The 24,496-nt window shown below is 47.2% G+C and overlaps 1 protein-coding gene across 1 annotated transcript in view; it reads right to left on the reverse strand.

Annotated features, from left to right (window-relative positions):
- LOC143289705 (multiple epidermal growth factor-like domains protein 8) overlaps positions 1-24,496 on the reverse strand; it is a 150,079-nt gene that overhangs the window by 116,362 nt on the left and 9,221 nt on the right. The window contains exons 2-4 of the mRNA XM_076598755.1: positions 18,304-18,467; positions 13,342-14,488; positions 3,536-3,678 (exon numbers count right to left, since the gene is read on the reverse strand). Coding sequence (XP_076454870.1) covers positions 3,536-3,678; positions 13,342-14,488; positions 18,304-18,467 — 1,454 coding nt within the window. The remainder of the gene's footprint in view (positions 1-3,535; positions 3,679-13,341; positions 14,489-18,303; positions 18,468-24,496) is intronic.

The following is a 24,496-nucleotide window of genomic DNA, read 5'->3' on the forward strand; positions in this document are numbered from 1 at the left end:
AAATGGGAGGGCCAGGAACTGGAACACCTTGTCCCTCCACACGAACCTCAGGTACCGACGGGATGCCGAATGGATGAGTATATGAAAATAAGCATCTTCCAGATCGATAGAGGTAGCCCAACCGCCTTGTTGGATGGTCTCCCGAATCTGTGCCTGTGTGTCCATCTTGAATTTGATTTTGGGGAGGAATTTGTTGAGGGGGGACAAGTCCAAAACTGGTCTCCACCCTCCCGAGACCTTTGGAATCACGAACCAGCCATAAAAACCGGGGCCCGGGTCTGAGAGTTGAGATATAGCCCCTATGAGGAGTAGGTGCGATATCTCTTTTTCTAGGATGCTCTCCTGCTCCGTCGAGCTGGGCACCTAAGGAGGAGGAGTGGATCTTAGAGGGGGGCGGTCCTCCGCCCAAGGCAGCATGTACCCCGACTCTAGCACCAATATAATCCCGTCATTGAGTCCCAGAGCACACCACTGATGTGCATGCCGGGACAAGTTTCCTACTTGGAGGGGCTGAACGACTGGCGATGCTGAATCGGGGCCCAGTCATTGGGGGTGCTGCCTTCTGGCCTTGGGCATGGCCGGTCGGCTTGGACGGACATAAAAGGTGGTTTATTCCTCTGCCGCTGATTCTGCACACGCTGCTTTGACTTAGGCAGCGTGGTATATGGAGGGGCCCTGGTGGCCGGTCTCTTCAATGGCATAGAACCCTGGAGCCCCTGAGGGGTGTGGGCCAAATATGAGGCCACCTCCCTGTTTGTCTCTGAGGCCACCTCCCTGTTTGTCTCTGAGGCCACTTCCCTGTTTGAGGCCACCTCCCTGTTTGTCTCTGAGGCCACCTCCCTGTTTGTCTCTGCCCTGTGGCTGACAAAATGGGGCGCATACTGGCCGAAGAGGGAGTGCTGCTGTGCTGGGATGGACCACAGGGCAGCCCTCTTCTCTACAGGAATGTTAGAGAGGCTGAGAATGGCATCACGCCGCACTAGCACAGTATTGAAGTGAAGGCTGGTAGCTGTGTCTGCAGCTGCCGTGAGACCAGAGGCTACTCTATTGCAAAAAGCGTTTAACCTCTGGTCGGTGAAGAGGCCAGGCGGGACAGAGGAAGGAGACCCCGTGTCCTGATTAACCGGACGCTGTTCCCACAGCTCACTGGCCCTGTGGAGGAACGCGTCGAAGAAGGTGTAAGCTGTGGAAACCTCGAGGAGGCAGCGGCGGGCCAATTTGTCCCCCTCTGCTAACGTTTTAAAGGATAGGGTAGCTGAAGTGGGGAAGGTGCTGTGAGACCAACATCCTGTCCTGTGCGGAGGGCTCTGCTTCGCTGTAGGCAGGGTGGTCCTGTGTGTACCAGGACCACACCCCTCCCTTGGAGGAATCTTTAAGGAACTTTCCCAGGGAAAAGGCACCCGGGGCAGAGAGGGACTCCCTGCCTGGAGGAGGGATGGAAGCAGCACCCCTGACAGTGCGGGCTGGCTTATTAAGCCATTCCTGCACCATTTCTGGCACCCTGAGTCGCCTTGTGGTTCTGGAGTTAGAGTCACATGGCGTTAGGAGGGTCAAGGGTAACAAAGTAGCCTGAGGGACTGATTCGGCATACGTGACCCTATTGGGGAGGGTCAGTTCGAGCTCGGCAAAGTCCGAGTTTGGTTCAGGCTGGTCCCTAGGGAGGCGCGGGCTCAATCTGTCCCCCCTGGGATGTGGGCGAAGAGTGCTCATCTGCTTGTTCGTCCTCATCCGAAGACAGGGGCTCCCACTCTTGTTCGCAGTCCATCCCCTGCTGGGTGCCATCCCAAGTGGATGTACCCACTGGGGCATCCTGTGAGCTGTGGTCAGCCCAGCGGGATGAGCTGGGACGATCCCGAGCTGGGACCTTGGCCACCGCTGTTATGTCCTTGACACCTGAAGCGGGTGGGGAGCGTGTGGACCGTAGGTCCAACCATGCTTGGGATGGTGGGTGCCACCTCTTTTCAGAGAGGGCGTCCCTGGATGCAAGAGGGACCCACGAGTGCTGTGAGGGGACAAACACCCACTAGACTCACTGTAGGACCGAGGGCTGGGCAGATGGGAACCGCAGGCTCCCCCGGGCCGAGTAGGGCCCCTCAGCCGCCGTCGGTCCTGACCGTGGAGGTCACCTGTGGGTTGACAGAGGCCCGATTTGTGGACAGAGTGGCAATATTGGTCGAGGAGCTCGACCTGACCGACAAGAAGTCGATCCCACTTGTTGGGGCTGCGTGTGTCACCCTGTGAGATGTGCTGGGTTGGGTCAGGTGGGGAGCGGACAAGGGGCTGGCCCTTGGTACTCCCGGCAACCCAGCGTGCACCATAGGTGCACCCCAGTACGGGTAGAATGGGGGTAACTACTCCCCTTGGGAGTTCGCGCCTAGCTGCGAGTCCCCAAAGCCAGGAGAGGACTTGCCATTCCCCCCTCTCCCTGCCTCGCGCTGGGACACCTCGGGAGGCGACGCTCGTACCTCTTTCCCCCCGGTCCCCTTCATGACCGTTTTACTGGTACGAAAGTCGCCTCCGCGATCAGCGTCTAACGACGCATCGCCGCGGTCCGTATCGGGAGGAATCATGAGCTCCGGGCCTGGGAGAGTCTCTTGCCGAGTCTCAGTCCCAGCATCATGATCCCTGCCTTCGTGGTATGGCACACGAGGCATGGAACCCGCGCTTAGGCACCCAGTGAAAATCCGACCCCCAAAAGAGAAAGGAAAGACAGGATCGACTTAGAGGCAAACTGCGTAGCTGTCGAACGCAAAGAAGAAGAAGACTTAGAGGCAGAAAAAAACGAACGAATCGAGGGTGCCGAGTCGAATCGAGTACACAGAATGTAAGAATACAATAAACACAAGCCGCATGCAGCAAAATAAGGCCAAATGAATACGCTTAATAGCCAAAAAAAGCGTAAGACGAGACAGAGCGTAAACCTGACAAGATGGCGTGGAGAGCCTTGGCCAAAGGAATGATTCAGCGCTTACAGCTTTTAGAGGCGTTTGATTGGCTGAGAGCGGGCGGGCCCGTCTTTTCACTGTTAGCCGCGCGAAATTTGGCCAAGCAGAGCAAACCAATAGGCCTAGTTTGCATCAGTTTGACATGGTACAGTATATGACACCAAAATACCATTATTATTATTATTATTATTACTTCAACATCAACAACAAGTGAACAACACATCAACAACACTTCAACATCATCACCTCAACATCACTTCAACAACATCAATAACACTTTAACATCAACATTACTTTAACATCAACAATATTTCTTCCTTGGACCCCTCTTGGCACATGTATGGTGCATTGACAGTAATAACTGCAATGGATTCATGCATACCTACCATCCTGAGAAGTTTGCTTCCCAAACAGCTTGTGTTTTCTGAGAAAAATTCTGACATTAAAGTTTCACACTTTAGTTTCACACACACACACACACACACACACCAACGCATACACACACACACACACACACACACACAGACTGACTTTGTTTACAGAGCTGAGTCAGCAAAGCCAGCACAGTAAATTAGGCAACAGGCCCTGACCTTTGGAGGAGCGATGGCAGAGGGCACCTTGTAGACCATCAGATCGTCCAGCACCTGACCAGAGTATCCCCCGACCACCAGCATCAGGTTGCCCCGGGCAACCGCCGCCACATGACCAAAGCGGCCTTTGGGCACCACAGGACCTGGAGACACACAGTGTCTACATGTAGGTCTGTTCACTACTGGTGACAGGGAAACATACAAACTGTCTACATGTAGGTTTACTGACTACTGGTGACAGGAAACACATAGTGCCTACGTGTAGGTCTACTGACTACTGGTGACAGGAAACACATAGTGCCTACATGTAGTTCTACTGACTACTGGTGACAGGGAAACACACACAATGTCTACATGTAGTCTCCTGACTACTGATGACAGGAAACACACACACTGTCTACATGTAGGTCTACTGACTACTGGTGACAGAAAACACATATAGTGCCTACATCAGTACATGTAGGACTACTGACTACTGATGACAGGAAAACATATACATAGTGTCTACATGTAGGTCTACTAACTACTGGTGATAGGAAACACACATAGTGCCTACATCAGAACATGTAGGACTACTGATGACAGGGAAACATACACATAGTGTCTACATGTAGGTCTACTGACTACTGGTGACAGGAAACACACAAAGTTCCTACATCAGTACATGTAGGACTACTGACTACTGTTGACAAGGAAACATACACATAGTGTCTACATGTAGGTCTACTGACTACTGGTGACAGGAAACACATATAGTGCCTTTATCAGTACATGTAGGACTGCTGACTACTGTTGACAGGGAAATACACACTCTCTACATGTATGACTACTGGTGACAGGGAAACACACACACACTGTCTACATGAAGGTCAACTGACTACTGGTAACAGGGAAACACACACAGCATCTACATGCAGGACTACTGACTACTGGTGACAGGAAACACACACATGGTGTCTACATGTAGGACTACTGACTACATCAGGTCAGGTCAGGTCATTAGATCTGCTACTGGTAACCTGTAATCCAGTACAACCTGTTCAGGGTCGGGTTGCCGACGACTAAACCGGCACTTCCACCGCTCCCTTCTGGGACTGGTGAGGCGGGTGGCTAGACACCCTTATGGAGATCCATAAAAGGGCATCGGCTCAGGAGAGCCACCGACGGCCATCTAGCTCCACTGTGCTGTGTGCATGCCACACGCAGTTGGCCCCCGGGGTGTGTCTACCCATGTATGCGAAGTCTGGATCTGGCAGAATCTGCGGAAGAAACCTATCGGTTCAACGGAGAGGAAGGCGGTTACAGCAACGCACTGTGGAGTGCAGAGAGCAAGATGAGACACCGAAAGGATATCTTGGTCATCCACTGCATCCGTGCTCATCCTCTAGTCGTCTCGACTTAGTCTTGCCACTGGAAATTGGTGGACCCGGACGAGAGAGTGAGGTCGACGTTGCGCTACTCCTCTTCACTTTAAACAAACTCATCGCGCAAGTCATCAGTCATCCAAAATGACCTTTCATCCTTCATCATTTCATCACCCCCAAGTCCTGTGGCGACAGGCGAGCGACGAAACGACAGGTGTGGGTACACTGGCAGTCGCAGCCGCAGACCTGCACGCAGGCGGCTCAGGCCATAGGGTCGTTCTTCGTCGACAGGAGCAGCGATGGAGCTCGGCAGCCGTCTGAGCGTCTGAGCAGCCCTCTTTAGGAATGCACTGCTCACCTCCCTGGCATGAGGAAGGGGCTAGAAAAGGTGCCCTAAAAATTGCCTGCTCCATATCACCCTGGCCAGCATACCGCGGCTGGCGGGGACCCTACATCAGCGGTCGAAACAAAGAGAAAGAAAAGAAAAAAACAAGGATCGTTCCTCTCACCATTGGTGCTTGGAACATAAGGACTCTCCTGGACAGAGATAACGCGGACAGACCCCAAAGGAGAACAGCACTAGTTGCATCCGAACTCGCCAGATACAACATCGACATTGCAGCCTTGAGTGAGACTCGGCTTGCAGGCGAAGCGAGCTCTGTGAACGGGGATCTGGTTACACCTTCTTCTGGAGTGGATGAGGAAGCGAAGAGCGACGTGAGGCTGGCATTGGTTTTGCAGTAAAAACAGCACTTGTCAGCAAGCTAGCTGGAATCCCAAAGGGAGTCAACGATAGGCTTATGACCATGAAACTCCCACTGGCATCTGGCCAGAAGCACCTCACCACTGTCAGTGCCTACGCCCCAACCATGACCAACCCGGATGAAGTGAAGGCGAAGTTCTACGAGGACCTTCACTCTGTCATTGCTGCCATCCCTAATGCAGACAAGCTCATCATTCTTGGGGACTTCAATGCTAGAGTTGGCTCTGACTACATCTCCTGGGATGGAGTGATTGGAAAGCACGGTGTGGGCCACTGCAACCCAAATGGATTGCTTTTGCTTCAGACCTGTGCAGAGCACGAACTGCTGATAACCAACACAGTTTTCTGCCTCCCTACCCGTAACAGGACGTCATGGATGCACCCTCGCTCAAAGCATTGGCATCTCATCAATTATGTCATCATCAGGAAAAGGGATAGGCAAGATGTACGTGTAACAAAGACCATGTGCGGCGCCGAGTGTTGGACAGACCATCGCCTTGTAGTTTCGAAGCTGAATATTCAAATCCAACCCAAGAGACGCCCCCAAGGCCAGAAGGCTCCAAAACGGCTCAACATCGCTAAGCTGAAAAGCATCACCATCAAACAGTCCTTTGTGGAGCTGCTGGAAGATCATCTGGAATCCGCCTCTCTGGACAATCAGAATGTGGAGTCTGACTGGAGGACCCTGCGTGAGCTGATCTATAGTACAGCTTCAGAGACCCTGGGACCCATGACCAGAAAGCACAAAGACTGGTTTGATGAAAACTGTGATGAAATCAAGCAGCTTCTGGATGAGAAACGCCGTCTGCATCAAGCCCACCTGAGCAACCCAAAGTCCACATCAAAAAAGGATGCATACAATGACATCCGCAGGACTGTTCAGCAAAAGTTACGCCAGATGCAGGATAAGTGGCTGAGTGACAAAGCTGATGAGATCCAGGGATATGCTGACAGGCACGATATGAAGAGGTTCTATGATGCCTTAAAAGAAGTCTACGGCCCCACATCCTCAGGATCATCCCCCCTCCTCAGTGCAGATGGGAATATCTTGATCACCGAGAAGGAGAACATTCTCGAACGATGGGCTGAGCACTTCAGCAGTGTCTTAAATCGCCCTTCCTCCATAAATGATGAAGCCATAGACCGTCTCCCACAAGTCCCCACCAACGAAGCACTGGATGATCCGCCAACACTTCTTGAGACCCAGAAAGCAATCCGTCTGCTATCCAGTGGCAAAGCACCTGGCTCAGACTCCATACCAGCAGAGGTCTACAAGGATGGAGGCACTGTGCTGACTGAGAAGCTTCATCAGCTGTACTCACTCATGTGGAAAGAAGAGACGATTCCACAGGATTTCAAAGATGCATCTATCATTCACTTGTACAAGCGAAAGGGGAACCGGCAAGCCTGTGATAACCATCGGGGCATTTCCTTGCTCTCCATCGCAGGCAAGATACTTGCCAGGATCCTACTTAACCGCCTCACAGCACACCTTGACCAAGGTCATTTGCCTGAGAGCCAATGTGGATTCCGGAAAGAGCGCGGAACCACTGACATGGTGTTTGCTGCAAGGCAGCTGCAAGAGAAATGTCAGGAGCAAAATGCTGATCTGTTCTCCACCTATGTCGACCTCACTAAGGCCTTCGACACCGTGAGTAGAGAGGGACTGTGGAAGATCATGGCCAAGTACGGATGCCCTCAGAAATTTATTTCCTTGGTCAGCCAATTCCATGAAGGCATGCAGGCTCGAGTCCAGGACAATGGTGAAACATCTGCTCCTTTTGCGGTCACAAATGGTGTCAAGCAAGGCTGCGTCCTGGCTCCAACGCTGTTCAGCCTCATGTTCTCTGCAATGCTTACTGATGCCTTCAGAGATGGCGATGTTGGAATCGGCCTAAAGTACCGAACAGATGGCAAGCTGTTTAACCTCAGAAGGCTTCAAGCAAAAACGAAGGTCATGACAGACATCATCAGAGACTTTTTGTTTGCTGATGATTGTGCCCTCAACCCTGGATCTGAAGCTGACATGCAACTCAGCGTCGACAAGTTTGCCACTGCCAGCAGGAACTTCGGCCTTACCATCAGCACGAGGAAAACTGAAGTTCTCCATCAGCCAGCCCCAGGGAAACCCTACGTTGAGCCCAACATCACAGTCAACGGTCAGAGACTCAGTGCGGTGGAGCGGTTCACATACCTTGGCAGCACACTGTCACGAAATGTGACAATCGACGATGAAGTGAACGTCAGGATTGCAAGAGCAAGCGCAGCTTTTGGTAGACTCACTGCAAATGTCTGGAACAGAAGAGGCATTAGTCTTGAGACCAAGCTAAAGGTCTACAGAGCAGTAGTTCTCCCCACACTACTGTACGCCTGCGAAACTTGGACAGTGTACCAACGACATGCCAAGAAGCTGAACCACTTCCACACAACATGCCTCAGGAAGCTACTGAACATCAAGTGGCAAGACAAGACCCCTGACACAGAGGTGCTCGCAAAAGCCACCCTTCCAAGCATCTTCACCATCCTGATGCAGTCCCAGCTTCGCTGGGCTGGACACGTGGCGCGCATGCCAGACCATCGGCTGCCCAAAAGGCTCTTCTATGGCGAGCTGCAACAAGGGAAGAGATCACACGGAGGTCAGAAGAAGCGCTTCAGAGATACTCTGAAAGTCTCTCTGAAAGCGTTTGATATCAACCCTGACTCCTGGGAGGAATCTGCAGTGGACCGTGACAAATGGCGCTCTGCTGTGCACAAAGGCGCCAGGTTGTGCGAGGCCAACAGGACTGCTGCAGCTGTTGAGAAGAGGCAGGCCAGAAAGTCACGGGCAAACAAGCTCCCTGACAATGATATGCCTGTCTTTGTCTGCCCCAACTGTCAGCGAACATTTCGTGCGCAGATTGGACTATTCAGCCATCTGCGCACTCACAGATAGATTCATGAGCATCCTTCCCCCCACCCCACCACCACCCTCCCCCCATCCCCCATCTGGATGACAACGATGGTCATCATCAATCTCGATGGACACACCACCACCACCACCACCACTGTTGACAGGGAAATACTGTCTACATGTATGACTACTGGTGACAGGGAAACACACACACACCCTCTACATGTATGACTACTGGTGACAGGGAAACACACACACACTGTCTACATGTATGACTACTGGTGACAGGGAAACACACACACACCCTCTACATGTATGACTACTGGTGACAGGGAAACACACACACACCCTCTACATGTATGACTACTGGTGACAGGGAAACACACACACACCCTCTACATGTATGACTACTGGTGACAGGGAAACACACACACACTGTCTACATGTATGACTACTGGTGACAGGGAAACACACACACACCCTCTACATGTATGACTACTGGTGACAGGGAAACACACACACACCCTCTACATGTATGACTACTGCAGTACTGGTGACAGGGAAACACACACACACTGTCTACATGTATGACTACTGGTGACAGGGAAACACACACACACCCTCTACATGTATGACTACTGGTGACAGGGAAACACACACACACTGTCTACATGTATGACTACTGGTGACAGGGAAACACACACACACCCTCTACATGTATGACTACTGGTGACAGGGAAACACACACACACTGTCTACATGTATGACTACTGGTGACAGGGAAACACACACACACACTGTCTACATGTAGGACTACTGGTGACAGGGAAACACACACACACTGTCTACATGTATGACTACTGGTGACAGGGAAACACACACACATGGTCTACATGTATGACTACTGGTGACAGGGAAACACACACACACTGTCTACATGTATGACTACTGGTGACAGGGAAACACACACACACACCCTCTACATGTATGACTACTGCAGTACTGGTGACAGGGAAACACACACACACCCTCTACATGTATGACTACTGGTGACAGGGAAACACACACACACACTGTCTACATGTAGGACTACTGGTGACAGGGAAACACACACACACTGTCTACATGTAGGTCTACTGACTACTGGTAACAGGGAAATACACACAGCATCTACATGTAGGATTACTGACTACTGGTGACAGGAAACACACACATGGTGTCTACATGTAGGTCTACTGACTACTGATGACAGGAAAAACACACATGGTGTCTACATGTAGGACTACTGACTACTGGTGACAGGAAACAAACACAGTGTCTACATGTAGATATACTGACTACTGGTGACAGGAGACACACACATGGTGTCTATGTGTAGGACTACTGACTACTGGAGACAGGGAAACACACACACACTGTCTACATGTACTATGTTGGACTACTGGTGATAGGGAAATACACACATAGTGACTACACGTAGGACAACTAGTAACAGGAAACACACACATGGTGTCTACATGTTGGCCTACTGACTACTGGTGACAGGAAACACACACATAGTGTCTTTATAACATGTAGGACTACTGACTACTGGTGACAGAGAGAGACACACATAATGTCTACATGTAGGACTACTGACTACAGGTGACAGGAAAAATGCACACTGTGTCTATACGTAGGACTACTGTTGACAGGGAAACATACACATAGTGTCTACATGTAGGACTACTGACTACAGGTGACAGGAAACAGCGTCTACATGTAGGACTACTTACTACTGGTGACAGGAAACAGTGTCTACATGTATGTGTATTGACTACTGGTGACAGGAAACAGTGTCTACATGTAGGACTACTGACTACTGGTGACAGGAAATAGTGTCTACATGTAGGATTACTGGTGACAGGAAACAGCGTCTACATGTAGGACTACTTACTACTGGTGACAGGAAACAGTGTCTACATGCAGGGCTATTGGAGACAGGAAACACACATATAGTGTCTTCATGTACGACTACTGACCACTGGTGACAGGGAAACACACATACTGTCTACATGTAGAACTACTGACTACTGGTGACAGGGAAACACACATACTGTCTACATGTACAACTACTGACTACTGGTGAAAGGGAAACACACACATAGTGTCTACACATAGGACTACTGACTACTGGTAACAGGAAATACAGTGTCTACATGTATGACTATTGGAGACAGGAAACACACACATAGTGTCTACATGTACGGCTACTGACTACTGGTGACAGGGAAACACACACACTGTCTACATGTAGAACAACTGACTACTGGTGACAGGAACCACACACCTAGTGTCTACATGTAGGGCTACTGACTACTGATGACAGGAAACACACAATGTCTACATGTAGGACTACTGACTACTGGTGAAAGCTAAACACACACATAGTGTCATGAAGAACTATTGACAACTGGTTACAGGAAACACATACACACACACACTGTCTACATGTAGGACTACTGGTGACAGGGAAATACACACACAACGTATCTACATGTTGGACTACTGGTGAAAGGGAAACACACACAGTGTCTACATGTACGACTACTGGTGACAGGAAACACACACACAGTGTCCACATGTAGGACTACTGGTGACAGGAAACACACAGTGTCTACATGTAGGACTACTGGTGACAGGAAACACACACACAGTGTCCACATGTAGGACTACTGGTGACAGGGAAAACACACACACAGTGTCCACATGTAGGACTACTGGTGACAGGAAACACACAGTGTCCACATGTAGGACTACTGGTGACAGGGAAACACACAGTGTCTACATGTAGGACTACTGGTGACAGGGAAAACACACACACAGTGTCCACATGTAGGACTGCTGGTGACAGGGAAACACACAGTGTCTACATGTAGGACTGCTGGTGACAGGGAAACACACACAGTGTCTACATGCAGGACTGCTGGTGACAGGGTAACACACGGTGTCTACATAGGACTGCTGGTGACAGGGAAACACATGGTGTCTACATGTAGGACTGCTGGTGACAGGGAAACACACGGTGTCTACATGTAGGACTGCTGGTGACAGGGAAACACATGGTGTCTACATGTAGGACTGCTGGTGACAGGGAAACACAGGGTGTCTACATGTAGGACTGCTGGTGACAGGAAAACACAGGGTGTCTACATGTAGAACTGCTGGTGACAGGGAGACACACACAGTGTCTACATGTAGGATTACTGGTGACGGGGAAACACACACAGTGTCTACATGTAGGACTACTGATGAGAGGGAAACACACACAGTGTCTTCATGTTAGACGACTGGTGACAGGGAAACACATACACAGTGTCTACATGTAGGACTAATGGTGGCGACAGGAAACACATACTGTCTACGTGTAGGACTACTGGTGACAGGGAAACACACACACAGTGTCTTCCTGTATGACTACTGGTGACAGGGAAACACACACACAGTGTCTTCCTGTATGACTACTGGTGACAGGGAAACACACACACAGTGTCTTCCTGTATGACTACTGGTGACAGGGAAACACACACACAGTGTCTTCCTGTATGACTACTGGTGACAGGGAAACACACACAGTGTCTTCCTGTATGACTACTGGTGACAGGGAAACACATAGTGTCAACATGCAGGACTACTGGTGGTGACAGGAAACACACACTGTCTACAATAAAATAACTACATGTAGGACTACTGGTGACAGGGAAACACACAAACAGTGTCTTCCTGTATGACTACTGGTGACAGGGAAACACATAGTGTCAACATGCAAGACTACTGGTGGTGACAGGAAACACACACTGTCTACAATAAAATAACTACATGTAGGACTACTGGTGACAGGGAAACACACAGTGTCTTTATCCATTGTCTAAAAATAGATGGATAGTTCATCGGCCAGGAAAGCTAAAGCTAACTGGACACCATCCTGACACTTGTATCCAGCTGTCAGTCAGGTGAGAAGTCGTCTGCTAACTGGTGGTAGTTTCTGAACTGTAATTGTTTATCTTCAATGAAATCATGTTATGCTTGCCCCCACGACATACCAAATGTTGTGTCTTGATTGATATCTGCCAAAGGTTTATGTACCAAAGTTATTACAAGAAAACAATGCAGTGACACGAAGCACAAACTTGCTGTGGAGGCACACACAGGAATATCAGCTTAACAATCTCCACGAGCAGGTGAAAGCTTGCTGTGAAGCAGTCATCGTAGCCAGCTAGCTGAACGCTCATATATATACATATGAATTTACCACTCCTTGCTATACTGACACAAGCAGCAAAATGGCTGATTGAACACTTCCGCTGGCTTCATTTAGCAAAGGGGCTCAGAGAAGGCATTTGCTATCCACTGAATTTCAGATCAGTGGTCTTTATCACACATCTTCACAGTGGAGTAACCTACCACAGTAAACAATGGACAACAGAACAGTTGATTCAATTAATGGTTTTTTTCCATTTTTTTTATAGTTTTCTTTATCTTTTTTCTTTTTTACTACAATAAAATAGTAATATGAAATCAGCGTGAGTGAAGAATGGAACTCTTTAATTTTTTAAACCCATGTGTACAATATAATGAAAAGAAAACTGGATATTGTAGAACTGAACTATAAATGAAAAAATCTTTTTTTTTATCTTCACAAGAATCAAAAAAGAGAATTATTGTTTTTCACACACACACTCACACGTGTGCACACGCACACAAGCACACACATCCACACACACACCCCTACAAACCCTCCCCAGTGTACCAGAGAAGTAGGTATGGTTGAGCCAGACGTGACAGCCCAGATGGTAGAAGTAGAGCCTGGAGTTGTAGCAGATCTCCAGACTGGAGTGGTCATGCGTGTTGCCGCCAAACACCACCATGTAGCCACCCATCCTGACCGCCGAGTGAAAGGCCCGCTCTTTGGGCACTGTCGCGTCCCGCCATGTGTCAATGCTCAGCTCCGACCAGTAGTTGTCATGGAGACTGAGGGAGTGGATCTGACGGGTTCTGTCGCTGAACAAAGCGCTGCTCTGCAGGTAACCTCCAAAGACAATGAGGGAGTGGGCCTCCTGGTGGTAGATGGTGGAGTGACCCACCAGACGTTTGCGGGGGTAGCGGCTGCCTTTGATCACCACCACTTCCCACGTGTCTGCTGTGGACGCGTCAATGCGAAAGACGTCATCACGAGACACGCGGTCTTCAGTCTTGCCTCCTATGAGGTACAGCCACTGACCCACGGTGGTCAGCGTGTGGCCCGTCACTGCATGGGGCGTCACACTGCTGTTGACCGCTCTCACTGTCCACTGCTCACTGGTCACGTTAAAAAACCACAGCTCATTGCTGTGAGACCCATCAGTGAGTAACCCTCCAAAGATGAAAAAACCATCAGCATAGGCTGCCATAGCATGATCACTTCGTGGTGCCGGCCATGGCTCCAACATAGTCATGCTCTCCCACAGGTTGGTGTGGAAGCAGAAGCAGGAGAGGTCGTTTAACACTGAATTGAGATCAAAGCCCCCAAACACCCACAGGCAGTCCTTGTCTTCCAGAAACACAGCCGTGTGGGATGTCCGGCTCCTGAAGCTGGTGCCGGAGGGCTGCAGAGAGTACCACACCCCCTGTCCCTCTGCATCGTTAAGGGACAGGTTGCAGGAGTGACCCACATAGCCCTCATCACACTGGCACCACCTCATGGTCTGGGACACCGGCACACACCGGCCATGGCCGCTGCAGTCATCCACACACACTTTGTGCTGGCAGCCATCACCATAGTAACCAGGGTGGCAGTGGCAGGTATGGTTGGCACACAGTCCGTGGTTGCTGCAGTTCCAGGGGCAGTCGTAGATGAAGTAGTAGGCCTCAAAGCCCTCCTTCAGGTAGTTCCGGTCACTGTACAGGTACAGCAGCATCTAAAACACACCACAGCACACTCAACGTTTGTGCACACCACCACATAGCACACTCAACAGAGCACACTCAATCTTTCTGCACAGCACACTCAATCTTTCTGCACAGCACACAGCACACTCAACCTTTCTGCACAGCACACAGCACAATACATCTTTCTGCACAGCACACTCAACCTTTCTGTACAGTACACTCAACCTTTCTGCACAGCACACAGCACACTCAATCTTTCTGCACAGCACACTGAACCTTTCTGCACAGCAAACAGCACACTCAAACTTACTGCACAGCACACTCAATCTTTCTGCACAGCACACAGCACACTCAACCTTTCTGAACAGCACATAGCGCACTGACACTTTCTGCACAGCACACAGCGCACTGACACTTTCTACACAGCACATTGACACTTTCTGCACAGCACACTGGCATTTTCTGCACAGCACACAGCACACTAATTTTTCTAAACCTTCCTGCACAGCACACAGCACACTCAATCTTTCTACAAAGCACACATCACACTAAATCTTTCTGCACAGAACACTGACCCTTTCTGCACAGCACACTGACCCTTTCTACACAGCACACAGTACACTGACCCTTTCTGCACAGCACACAACACACTCAATCTTTCTGCAAAGCACACAGCACACTGACCCTTTCTGCACAGCACACTGACCCTTTCTGCACAGCACACAGCACACTCAATCTTTCTGCACAGCACACAGCACACTGACCCTTTCTGCACAGCACACTGACTCTTTCTGCACAGCACACAGCACACTCAATCTTTCTGCACAGCACACAGCACATTGACCCTTTCTGCACAGCACACTGACCCTTTCTACACAGCACACAGACCCTTTCTGCAAAGCACACAGCACACTTACCCTTTCTGCACAGCACACAGCACATTGACACTTACTACACAGCACACTGACACTTTCTGCACAGCACACAGCACACTCAACCCTTCTGCACAGCACACAGCACACTCAACCTTTCTGCACAGCACACAGCACACTGACCCTTTCTGCACAGCACACAGCACACTGGCCCTTTCTACACAGCACACTGACACTTTCTGCACAGCACACAGCACACTCAACCTTTCTGCACAGCACACTCAACCCTTCTGCACAGCACACTGACACTTTCTGCACAGCACACTGACACTTTCTGCACAGCACACTGACACTTTCTGCCACACTGACACTTTCTGCACAGCACACAGCACACTCAACCTTTCTGCACAGCACACTGACTCTTTCTGCACAGCACACAGCACACTGACCCTTTCTGCACAGCACACTCAACCTTTCTGCACAGCACATTGACCCTTTCTGCACAGCACACAGCACACTCAACCTTTCTGCACAGCACACTGACTCTTTCTGCACAGCACACAGCACACTGACCCTTTCTGCACAGCACACTCAACCTTTCTGCACAGCACACTGACCCTTTATGCACAGCACACAGCACACTCAACCTTTCTGCACAGCACACAGCACACTGACCCTTTCTGCACAGCACACTCAACCTTTCTGCACAGCACACTGACCCTTTATGCACAGCACACTCAACCTTTCTGCACAGCACAGGAGTAGGTGATGTTGTTCACAATGTTATCAGGATCAGAGGATGTTGTTCACAATGTTATCAGACAGGACAAGCAGAGGATGTTATTCACAATGTTATCAGACAGGACAAGCAGAGGATGTTGTTCACAGTTTCAGTTTCAGTAGCTCAAGGAGGCGTCACTGCGTTCGGACAACTCCATATACGCTACACCACATCTGCCAAGCAGATGCCTGACCAGCAGCGTAACCCAACGCGCTTAGTCAGGCCTTGAGGAAAAAAAAAAAGAAAAAAAAAAGGTGAATAAATGATAGATAAGCTTACACAAATAAATAAATAAATAATAAATAATAACTATAATGTAAAGCAAATAGATGTAAAACATGAAGACACACATTCACATATACACCCACACATGCATAACACATATGCACCGAACATGCAGTTTCACAGATATGAAAGCACAGTCAAATACATATAAACGTACATGAGCTCCAACACACACACACACACCACACACATTACCCTGCACCTCCTCTACCCCCCTCCTCCACACACTCATTTCTAGTCTACGTATCACAGCTTCCACGGCACACACACACACACACACACACACACACACACACACACACAGATGAACACTTACTTGTACAAGCGCACACACATATGCCCATATCTCCACACACATATGTACAAATATATATATATATATATATATATATATATATATATATATATATATATACGTTCCAATATCCTGTTGCTCCCACAGTGTAGGCATGCATACACAATGTTATCAGACAGGACAAGCAGAGGATGTTGTTCACAATGTTATCAGACAGGACAAGCTGAGGATGTTGTTCACAATGTTATCAGGAGCAGAGGATGTTGTTCACAATGTTATCACACAGGACAAGCAGAGGATGTTGTTCACAATGTTATCAGACAGGACAAGCAGAGGATGTTGTTCACAATGTTATCAGGAGCAGAGGATGTTGTTCACAATGTTATCAGACAGGACAAGCAGAGGATGTTGTTCACAATGTTATCAGACAGGACAAGCAGAGGATGTTATTCACAATGTTATCAGACAGGACAAGCAGAGGATGTTGTTCACAATGTTATCAGACAGGACAAGCAGAGGATGTTGTTCACAATGTTATCAGACAGGACAAGCAGAGGATGTTATTCACAATGTTATCAGACAGGACAAGCAGAGGATGCTGTTCACAATGTTATCAGACAGGACAAGCAGAGGATGTTGTTCACAATGTTATCACACAGGACAAGAAGAGGATGTTGTTCACAATGTTATCAGACAGGACAAGCTGAGGATGTTGTTCACAATGTTATCAGGAGCAGAGGATGTTGTTCGCATTGTTATCAGACAGGACAAGCAGAGGATGTTGTTCACAATGTTATCAGACAGGACAAGCAGAGGATGTTGTTCACAATGTTATCAGACAGGACAAGCAGAGGATGTTGTTCACAATGTTATCAGACAGGACAAGCTGAGGATGTTGTTCACAATGTTATCACGAGCAGAGGATGTTGTTCGCATTGTTATCAGACAGGACAAGCAGAGGATGTTGTTCACAATGTTATCAGACAGGACAAGCAGAGGATGTTGTTCACAATGTTATCAGACAGGACAAGCAGAGGATGTTGTTCACAATGTTATCAGACAGGACAAGCAGAGGATGCTGTTCACAATGTTATCAGACAGGACAAGCAGAGGATGTTGTTCACAATGTTATCAGACAGGACAAGCAGAGGATGTTGTTCACAATGTTATCAGACAGGACAAGCTGAGGATGTTGTTCACAATGTTATCAGACAGGACAAGCTGAGGATGTTGTTCACAATGTTATCAGACAGGACAAGCTGAGGATGTTGTTCACAATGTTATCAGACAGGACAAGCTGAGGATGTTGTTCACAATGTCATGAGTACAAGCAGAGAATGTTGAACATTCACAATGTTATGAATAAGTAATGTTTCAGATGCATAAATCTGCTGATAAAGTGTCTGTGAGAGTCTGGGTTTGAATCCTGTCTTGCTCTTTCTCTCAAGTTTGACTGGAAAATCAAAAAGGATCTGGTGTTGCACGTAGCTTTGGTTTTGTCTAAACGCAGTGACACCTTGAGAAACTGAAGCTGTTATCAGTCACAATAATAATGGGTCACTGTGACATTGGGTCAGTGAGGGTCAGTGAAGGTCAGTAAAGGTCACTCACATGTCCGGAGCGAGCGGTGACGGGGTGGGGGAAGCTGTCACCGCTGAGTGTGGCCAGCAGGGGGCTGCTGTAGGAGTCTCCGTCATAGATGAACAGGAAGTCAAAGGAGCACTCTGTCGACATGGCCTTGAATTTGAGGTGGATGCTCTTGTTGGGACTGCCCGCTGAAAACACACACCGATCCTTCCTTTGATATGTACATTCTTTTAATTATAATAACATACTACAGTCCTTCCTGCTTTAACTTCCTGTCTTTCATTGTGACTGTGATATCAGACCAACACGCCAGTCCTTCCTTCTTAGCTTCATGTCTTTTCACTGTGATTGTGATATCAGACCAACACACCACAATCCTTCCTTCTTAGCTTCATGTCTTCCTCAGTGACTGTGATATCAGACCAACACACCACAATCCTTCCTTCTTAGCTTCATGTCTTCCTCAGTGACTGTGATATCAGACCAACACACCACAGTCCTTCCTTCTTAGCTTCATGTCTTCCTCAGTGACTGTGATATCAGACCAACACACCACAATCCTTCCTTCTTAGCTTCATGTCTTCCTCAGTGACTGTGATATCAGACCAACACACCACAATCCTTCCTTCTTAGCTCCATGTCTTCCTCAGTGACTGTGATATCAGACCAACACACCACAATCCTTCCTTCTTAGCTTCATGTCTTCCTCAGTGACTGTGATATCAGACCAACACACCACAATCCTTCCTTCTTAGCTTCATGTCTTCCTCAGTGACTGTGATATCAGACCAACACACCACAATCCTTCCTTCTTAGCTTCATGTCTTCCTCAGTGACTGTGATATCAGACCAACACACCACAGTCCTTCCTTCTTAGCTTCATGTCTTCCTCAGTGACTGTGATATCAGACCAACACACCACAGTCCTTCCTTCTTAGCTTGTCTTTTCACTGTGATTGTGATATCAGACCAACACACCACAGTCCTTCCTTCTTAGCTTCATGCCTTCCTCAGTGACTGTGATATCAGACCAACACACCACAATCCTTCCTTCTTAGCTCCATGTCTTCCTCAGTGACTGTGATATCAGACCAACACACCACAATCCTTCCTTCTTAGCTTGTCTTTTCACTGTGATTATGATATCAGACTAACACACCACAGTCCTTCCTTCTTAGCTTCATGCCTTCCTCAGTGACTGTGATAGAAGACCAACACACCACAGTCCTTCCTTCTTAGCTTCATGTCTTCCTCAGTGACTGCGATATCAGACCAACACACCACAATCCTTCCTTCTTAGCTTCATGTCTTTTCACTGTGATTGTGATATCAGACCAACACATCACAATCCTTCCTTCTTAGCTCCATGTCTTCCTCAGTGACTGTGATATCAGACCAACACACCACAATCCTTCCTTCTTAGCTCCATGTCTTCCTCAGTGATTGTGATATCAGACCAACACACCAGTCCTTCCTTCTTAGCTCCATGTCTTCCTCAGTGACTGTGATATCAGACCAACACACCACAATCCTTCCTTCTTAGCTTCATGTCTTCCTCAGTGACTGTGATATCAGACCAACACACCAGTCCTTCCTTCTTAACTTCAAGTCTTCCTCAGTGATTGTGATATCAGACCAACACACCACAATCCTTCCTTCAGTGACTGTGATATCAGACCAACACACCACAATCCTTCCTTCAATCACCAGCACACACACACACAGAGCACTGCATGACCACACACACACACACACACACACACACACACACACACACACACACACACAGAGCACTGCATGAGCAATCACCAGCCAGTCACACAGCAAGTGCTACATGAGCAATCACCAGCATACACAGAGAGAGAGAGAGAGAGAGCACTGCGTGAGCTATCACCAGCACACACACAAACACACAGCACTGCAAGAGAAATCACCAGCAAGCACACACACACACACACAAACACACACACACACACACACACACCACTGCATGAGCAATCACCAGTACACATACACAGCACTGCTTGAGCTATCACCATCACACACACAGAGCACATCATGAGCAATCACCAGCACACACACACAGCACTGCTTGAGCACTCATCAGCACACATACACAGCACTCCATGAGCAATCACATGCCAGCCACACAGCAAGTGCTACATGAGCAATCACCAGCACACACACACACACAAACACTCCATGAGCTATCACCAGCACACACACACACACACACAGCACTGCATGAGCAATCACAAGCCAGTCACACAGCACTGCATGAGCAATCACCAGCGCGCGCGCGCACACACACACACAGCACTGCATAAGCGATCACCAGGACACACACACACAGCACTGCATGACTGATGAGCAATCACCAGAACACACAGCAGAGTGCAGAAGCAGTGCTCTGCAGACAACAAGCCAGGCAGCCTCAATGCTGCACCCTGCCCCAATCCCTATTGATCCACTGCAGGCTAAATTCAGGCACTGATGTCAAATATTGATTCTGTCAAGTGCCTAATAATAGCTTTGAAGTGTGGGGAAAGAGAAATGGGGAGGGCCTTTGGGCTCCTGCAATAGTTGTCTGGTGCCCCTCATCTGGTCTGTTGTCACTGACAGTGTGCCTCCAGTCCCTTCAGGGGGCACTGGTTCCATGTCTTGCATGGGACAGGGAATTGGTTACCATGGCAACATGTTGATGGCAACGGGATACTGTCATCATACACATCCCATGCAGATAAAGTGCAGCATTTGCATAGCACACTTAAAAGAACACAAGACAATGGGCTTGTCCTTGCCAAAATTCTGCAGAAAAAATCAAGTTGATAGTTGTTTTGTTTTTTTAATACACTTGCAAACAGACAAAAAAAAGAAAAAAATATAAGGGTGGCACTGCACTGTGAGGACACACTTTCCTGAAGAAAGCAAATTTCACACAATCTGTTGAGACAAAAACACAATACAATAATATAAAGAACTCACTTTAAGTTTAAAAAGTGTTCTTGTGAAAGCACAGATTATAACAATTCTCAGTCATAACTGTTATTAATCTGGGAAAGTTAAGGCAAAAACAAACCTACTTACCTACTGAAAAAAAAAATATCATCTCTTGTTTATCACTATCATTATAATTACTAGCACTGCAGCAGTAGCTGAACACGTATATGTTCAGCTGCAGAAGAACCAACAGCTGTCACAGCAGCGTCACAGAATTTTCATCATGTGTCACAGTTGTTACCACAATCAATGTTCATCATGATCATGTGTCACTGCTGTCAGTAATAAATGTTCATCATGAGTTATAAATGTTCATCATGTGTCACTGTATTCATACTGATCAATGTTCATCATGTGTCACTGTTGTTGCAGTGATCAATGTTCATCATGTGTCATTGTTGTCACAGTGATCAATGTTCATCATGTGTGTCACCGCTGACACAGCTATCAACATACATCATGTGTCACTGCTGTCACAGCAATCAATGTTCATCATGTGTCACTGTTGTCACAGCAATCAATGTTCATCATGTGTCACTGTTGTCACAGCGATCAATGTTCATCATGTGTCACTGTTGTCATATCAATTGATGTTCATCATGTGTCACTGTTGTTGCAGCGATCAATGTTCACCATGTGTCACTGCTGTCACAGTGATCAATGTTCATCATGTGTCACTGCTGTCACAGTGATCAATGTTCATCATGTGTCACTGTTGTTGCAGCGATCAATGTTCACCATGTGTCACTGCTGTCACAGTGGTCAATGTTCATCATGTGTCACTGCTGTCACAGCGATCAATGTTCATATGTGTCACTGCTGACACAGCTATCAACATCAGAACATACATCATGTGTCACTGCTGTCACAGTGATAATATTCATCATGTGTCACTGTTGTCACAGCCATCAATGTTCATGTGTCACTGTTGTCATATCGATCAATGTTCATCATGTGTCACAGCAATCACTGTTCATCATGTGTCACTGCTGTCAGACTTCACAAAAATGGTCACCTTTTCAAAACAGCAGCTAGCCAAAATGACCCACTTCGAAAAGAACACTTTGATTTTCCTTCCTTGCTGGATGAAGTGACATTGAGAAGCGCTTAATGATGTGACTCACTGAGTCATTACAAAGCAAAAGCCATAAAAAAAAACTTTTATCACAAATGGTGAGTGAAAACCTTTCTGCTGACTGCCTCTCAACAGATACAAAGCAAAGGCAGTAGTCATGATAGTAATGAGTAAAAACTTGTCTGCTAATTGGTAAACCATAGTTATGATAGTAGTGAGTGAAAACTTTGCTGATTGGTAAGCCATAGTTATGATAGTAAGTGAAAACCTTTCTGATTGGTGAACCGTAGTTATGATAGTAGTAAGTGAAAATCTGCCTGCTGACTGGTAAGCCGTAATTATATTATAACACGAGTGAGTAAAAAACCTGTCTGCTGATTGGTGAGCTGTAGTTATGACAGTAGTGAGTGAAAACGTTTCTGCTGATTGGTGAGCCATAGTTATGATAGTAGTAAGTAAAAATCTGCCCGCTGATTGGTAAGCCATAGTTATATTATAACATGAGTGAGTTCAAAACTTGTCTGCTGATTGATGGGCTGTAGTTATGACAGTAGTGAGTGAAAACTTTTCTGCTGATTGGTGAGCTGTAGTTATGATAGTAGTGAGTGAAAACTTGTCTGCTGATTGGCACTTTGTACAAAGGAAAGTGAAAAGCACTAGTTTTTATACTATAGTAATTAGTAATAGTATTGAGTGCCTGCAAACTGGTAAGCCATAGCTATGGTATAGTGAGTGAAAACATGTCTGCTGACTGGTAAGCCATAGTTATTATCGTAGTGACTTGTGAGTGAAAACATGTCTGCTGATTGGTAAGCCTTAGTTATGTCATTAGTAAGTAAAAACCAGAGTACTTAACTAATTGGTACTCTGTACAAAACAAAAGCCATAGTTATGATAGTTGTGAGTGTAAACCTGTCTGCGGATTGGTAAGCCGTAGTTATGGACTTAGTGAGTAAAAAACGGTCTGCTGATTGGTACTCTACAGACTGTACAAAACAAAAGCTGTAATTATGATAGTAGCGAGTGAACACCAGTCTGCTGATTGGTACTCTACAGACTGTACTAAACAAAAGCTGTAATTATGATAGTAGCGAGTGAACACCAGTCTGCTGATTGGTACTCTACAGACTGTACAAAACAAAAGCTGTAATTATGATAGTAGCGAGTGAACACCAGTATGCTGATTGGTACTCTACAGACTGTACAAAACAAAAGCTGTAATTATGATAGTAGCGAGTGAACACCAGTCTGCTGATTGGTACTCTACAGACTGTACAAAACAAAAACTGTAATTATGCTAGTAGCGAGTGAAAACCAGTCTGCCGATTGGTACTCTACAGACTGTACTAAACAAAAGCTGTAATTATGATAGTAGCGAGTGAAAACCAGTCTCCTGATTGGTACTCTACAGACCATACAAAAGAAAAGCTTTAATTATGATAGTAGTGAGTGAAAAACAATCTGCTGATTGGTACTCTACAGACTGTACAAAACAAAAGCTGTAGTTATGACAGTAGTGAGTGAAAAACAATCTGCTGATTGGTACTCTACAGACCGTACAAAACAAAAGCTGTAATTATGACAGTAGTGAGTGAAAAACAATCTGCTGATTGGTACTCTGTACAAAGCAAAAGCCGTAGTTATAATAGTTGTGAGTGAAAACGGGTCTGCTGATTGGTACATGTGCAAAGAAAAAGCTGTTGTTATGATAGTAGTGAGTGCACCATACTTATTATAGTAGTGAGTGAAAACCTGTCTCATGATAATGACTGGTACTATACTATACATGCATACAAAGCAAAAGCTGAAGTTATGATATCAGAAAGTGAAAAACTGTCTCCTGATTGGTATTCTGTACAAAGGAAAAGAATGATAGTTCAGTGGTGAGTGAAACCAGCCATAGTTATGGTAGTAGTGAGTGAAAACATGAAGTGAGTGAAAACCTGTCTGCTCATTGGTCCTAAAACAGTAAAAGCAATATAACTTGTCTGCTGATTGCTACTCGGTACAAACCAAAGCCAAAAGCCATACTTATGATAATAGTGAGTGAAAACAAGTCTGCTAATTGGTACTCTGTACAAAGCAAAAGCTGTAGAACTTTATAACAGGAGTGAGTTAAAACCTGTCTGCTGACTGGTACTC

This window comes from Babylonia areolata, chromosome 14 (assembly GCF_041734735.1).
Source record: "Babylonia areolata isolate BAREFJ2019XMU chromosome 14, ASM4173473v1, whole genome shotgun sequence".
Lineage (NCBI taxonomy): Eukaryota > Metazoa > Mollusca > Gastropoda > Neogastropoda > Buccinidae > Babylonia > Babylonia areolata.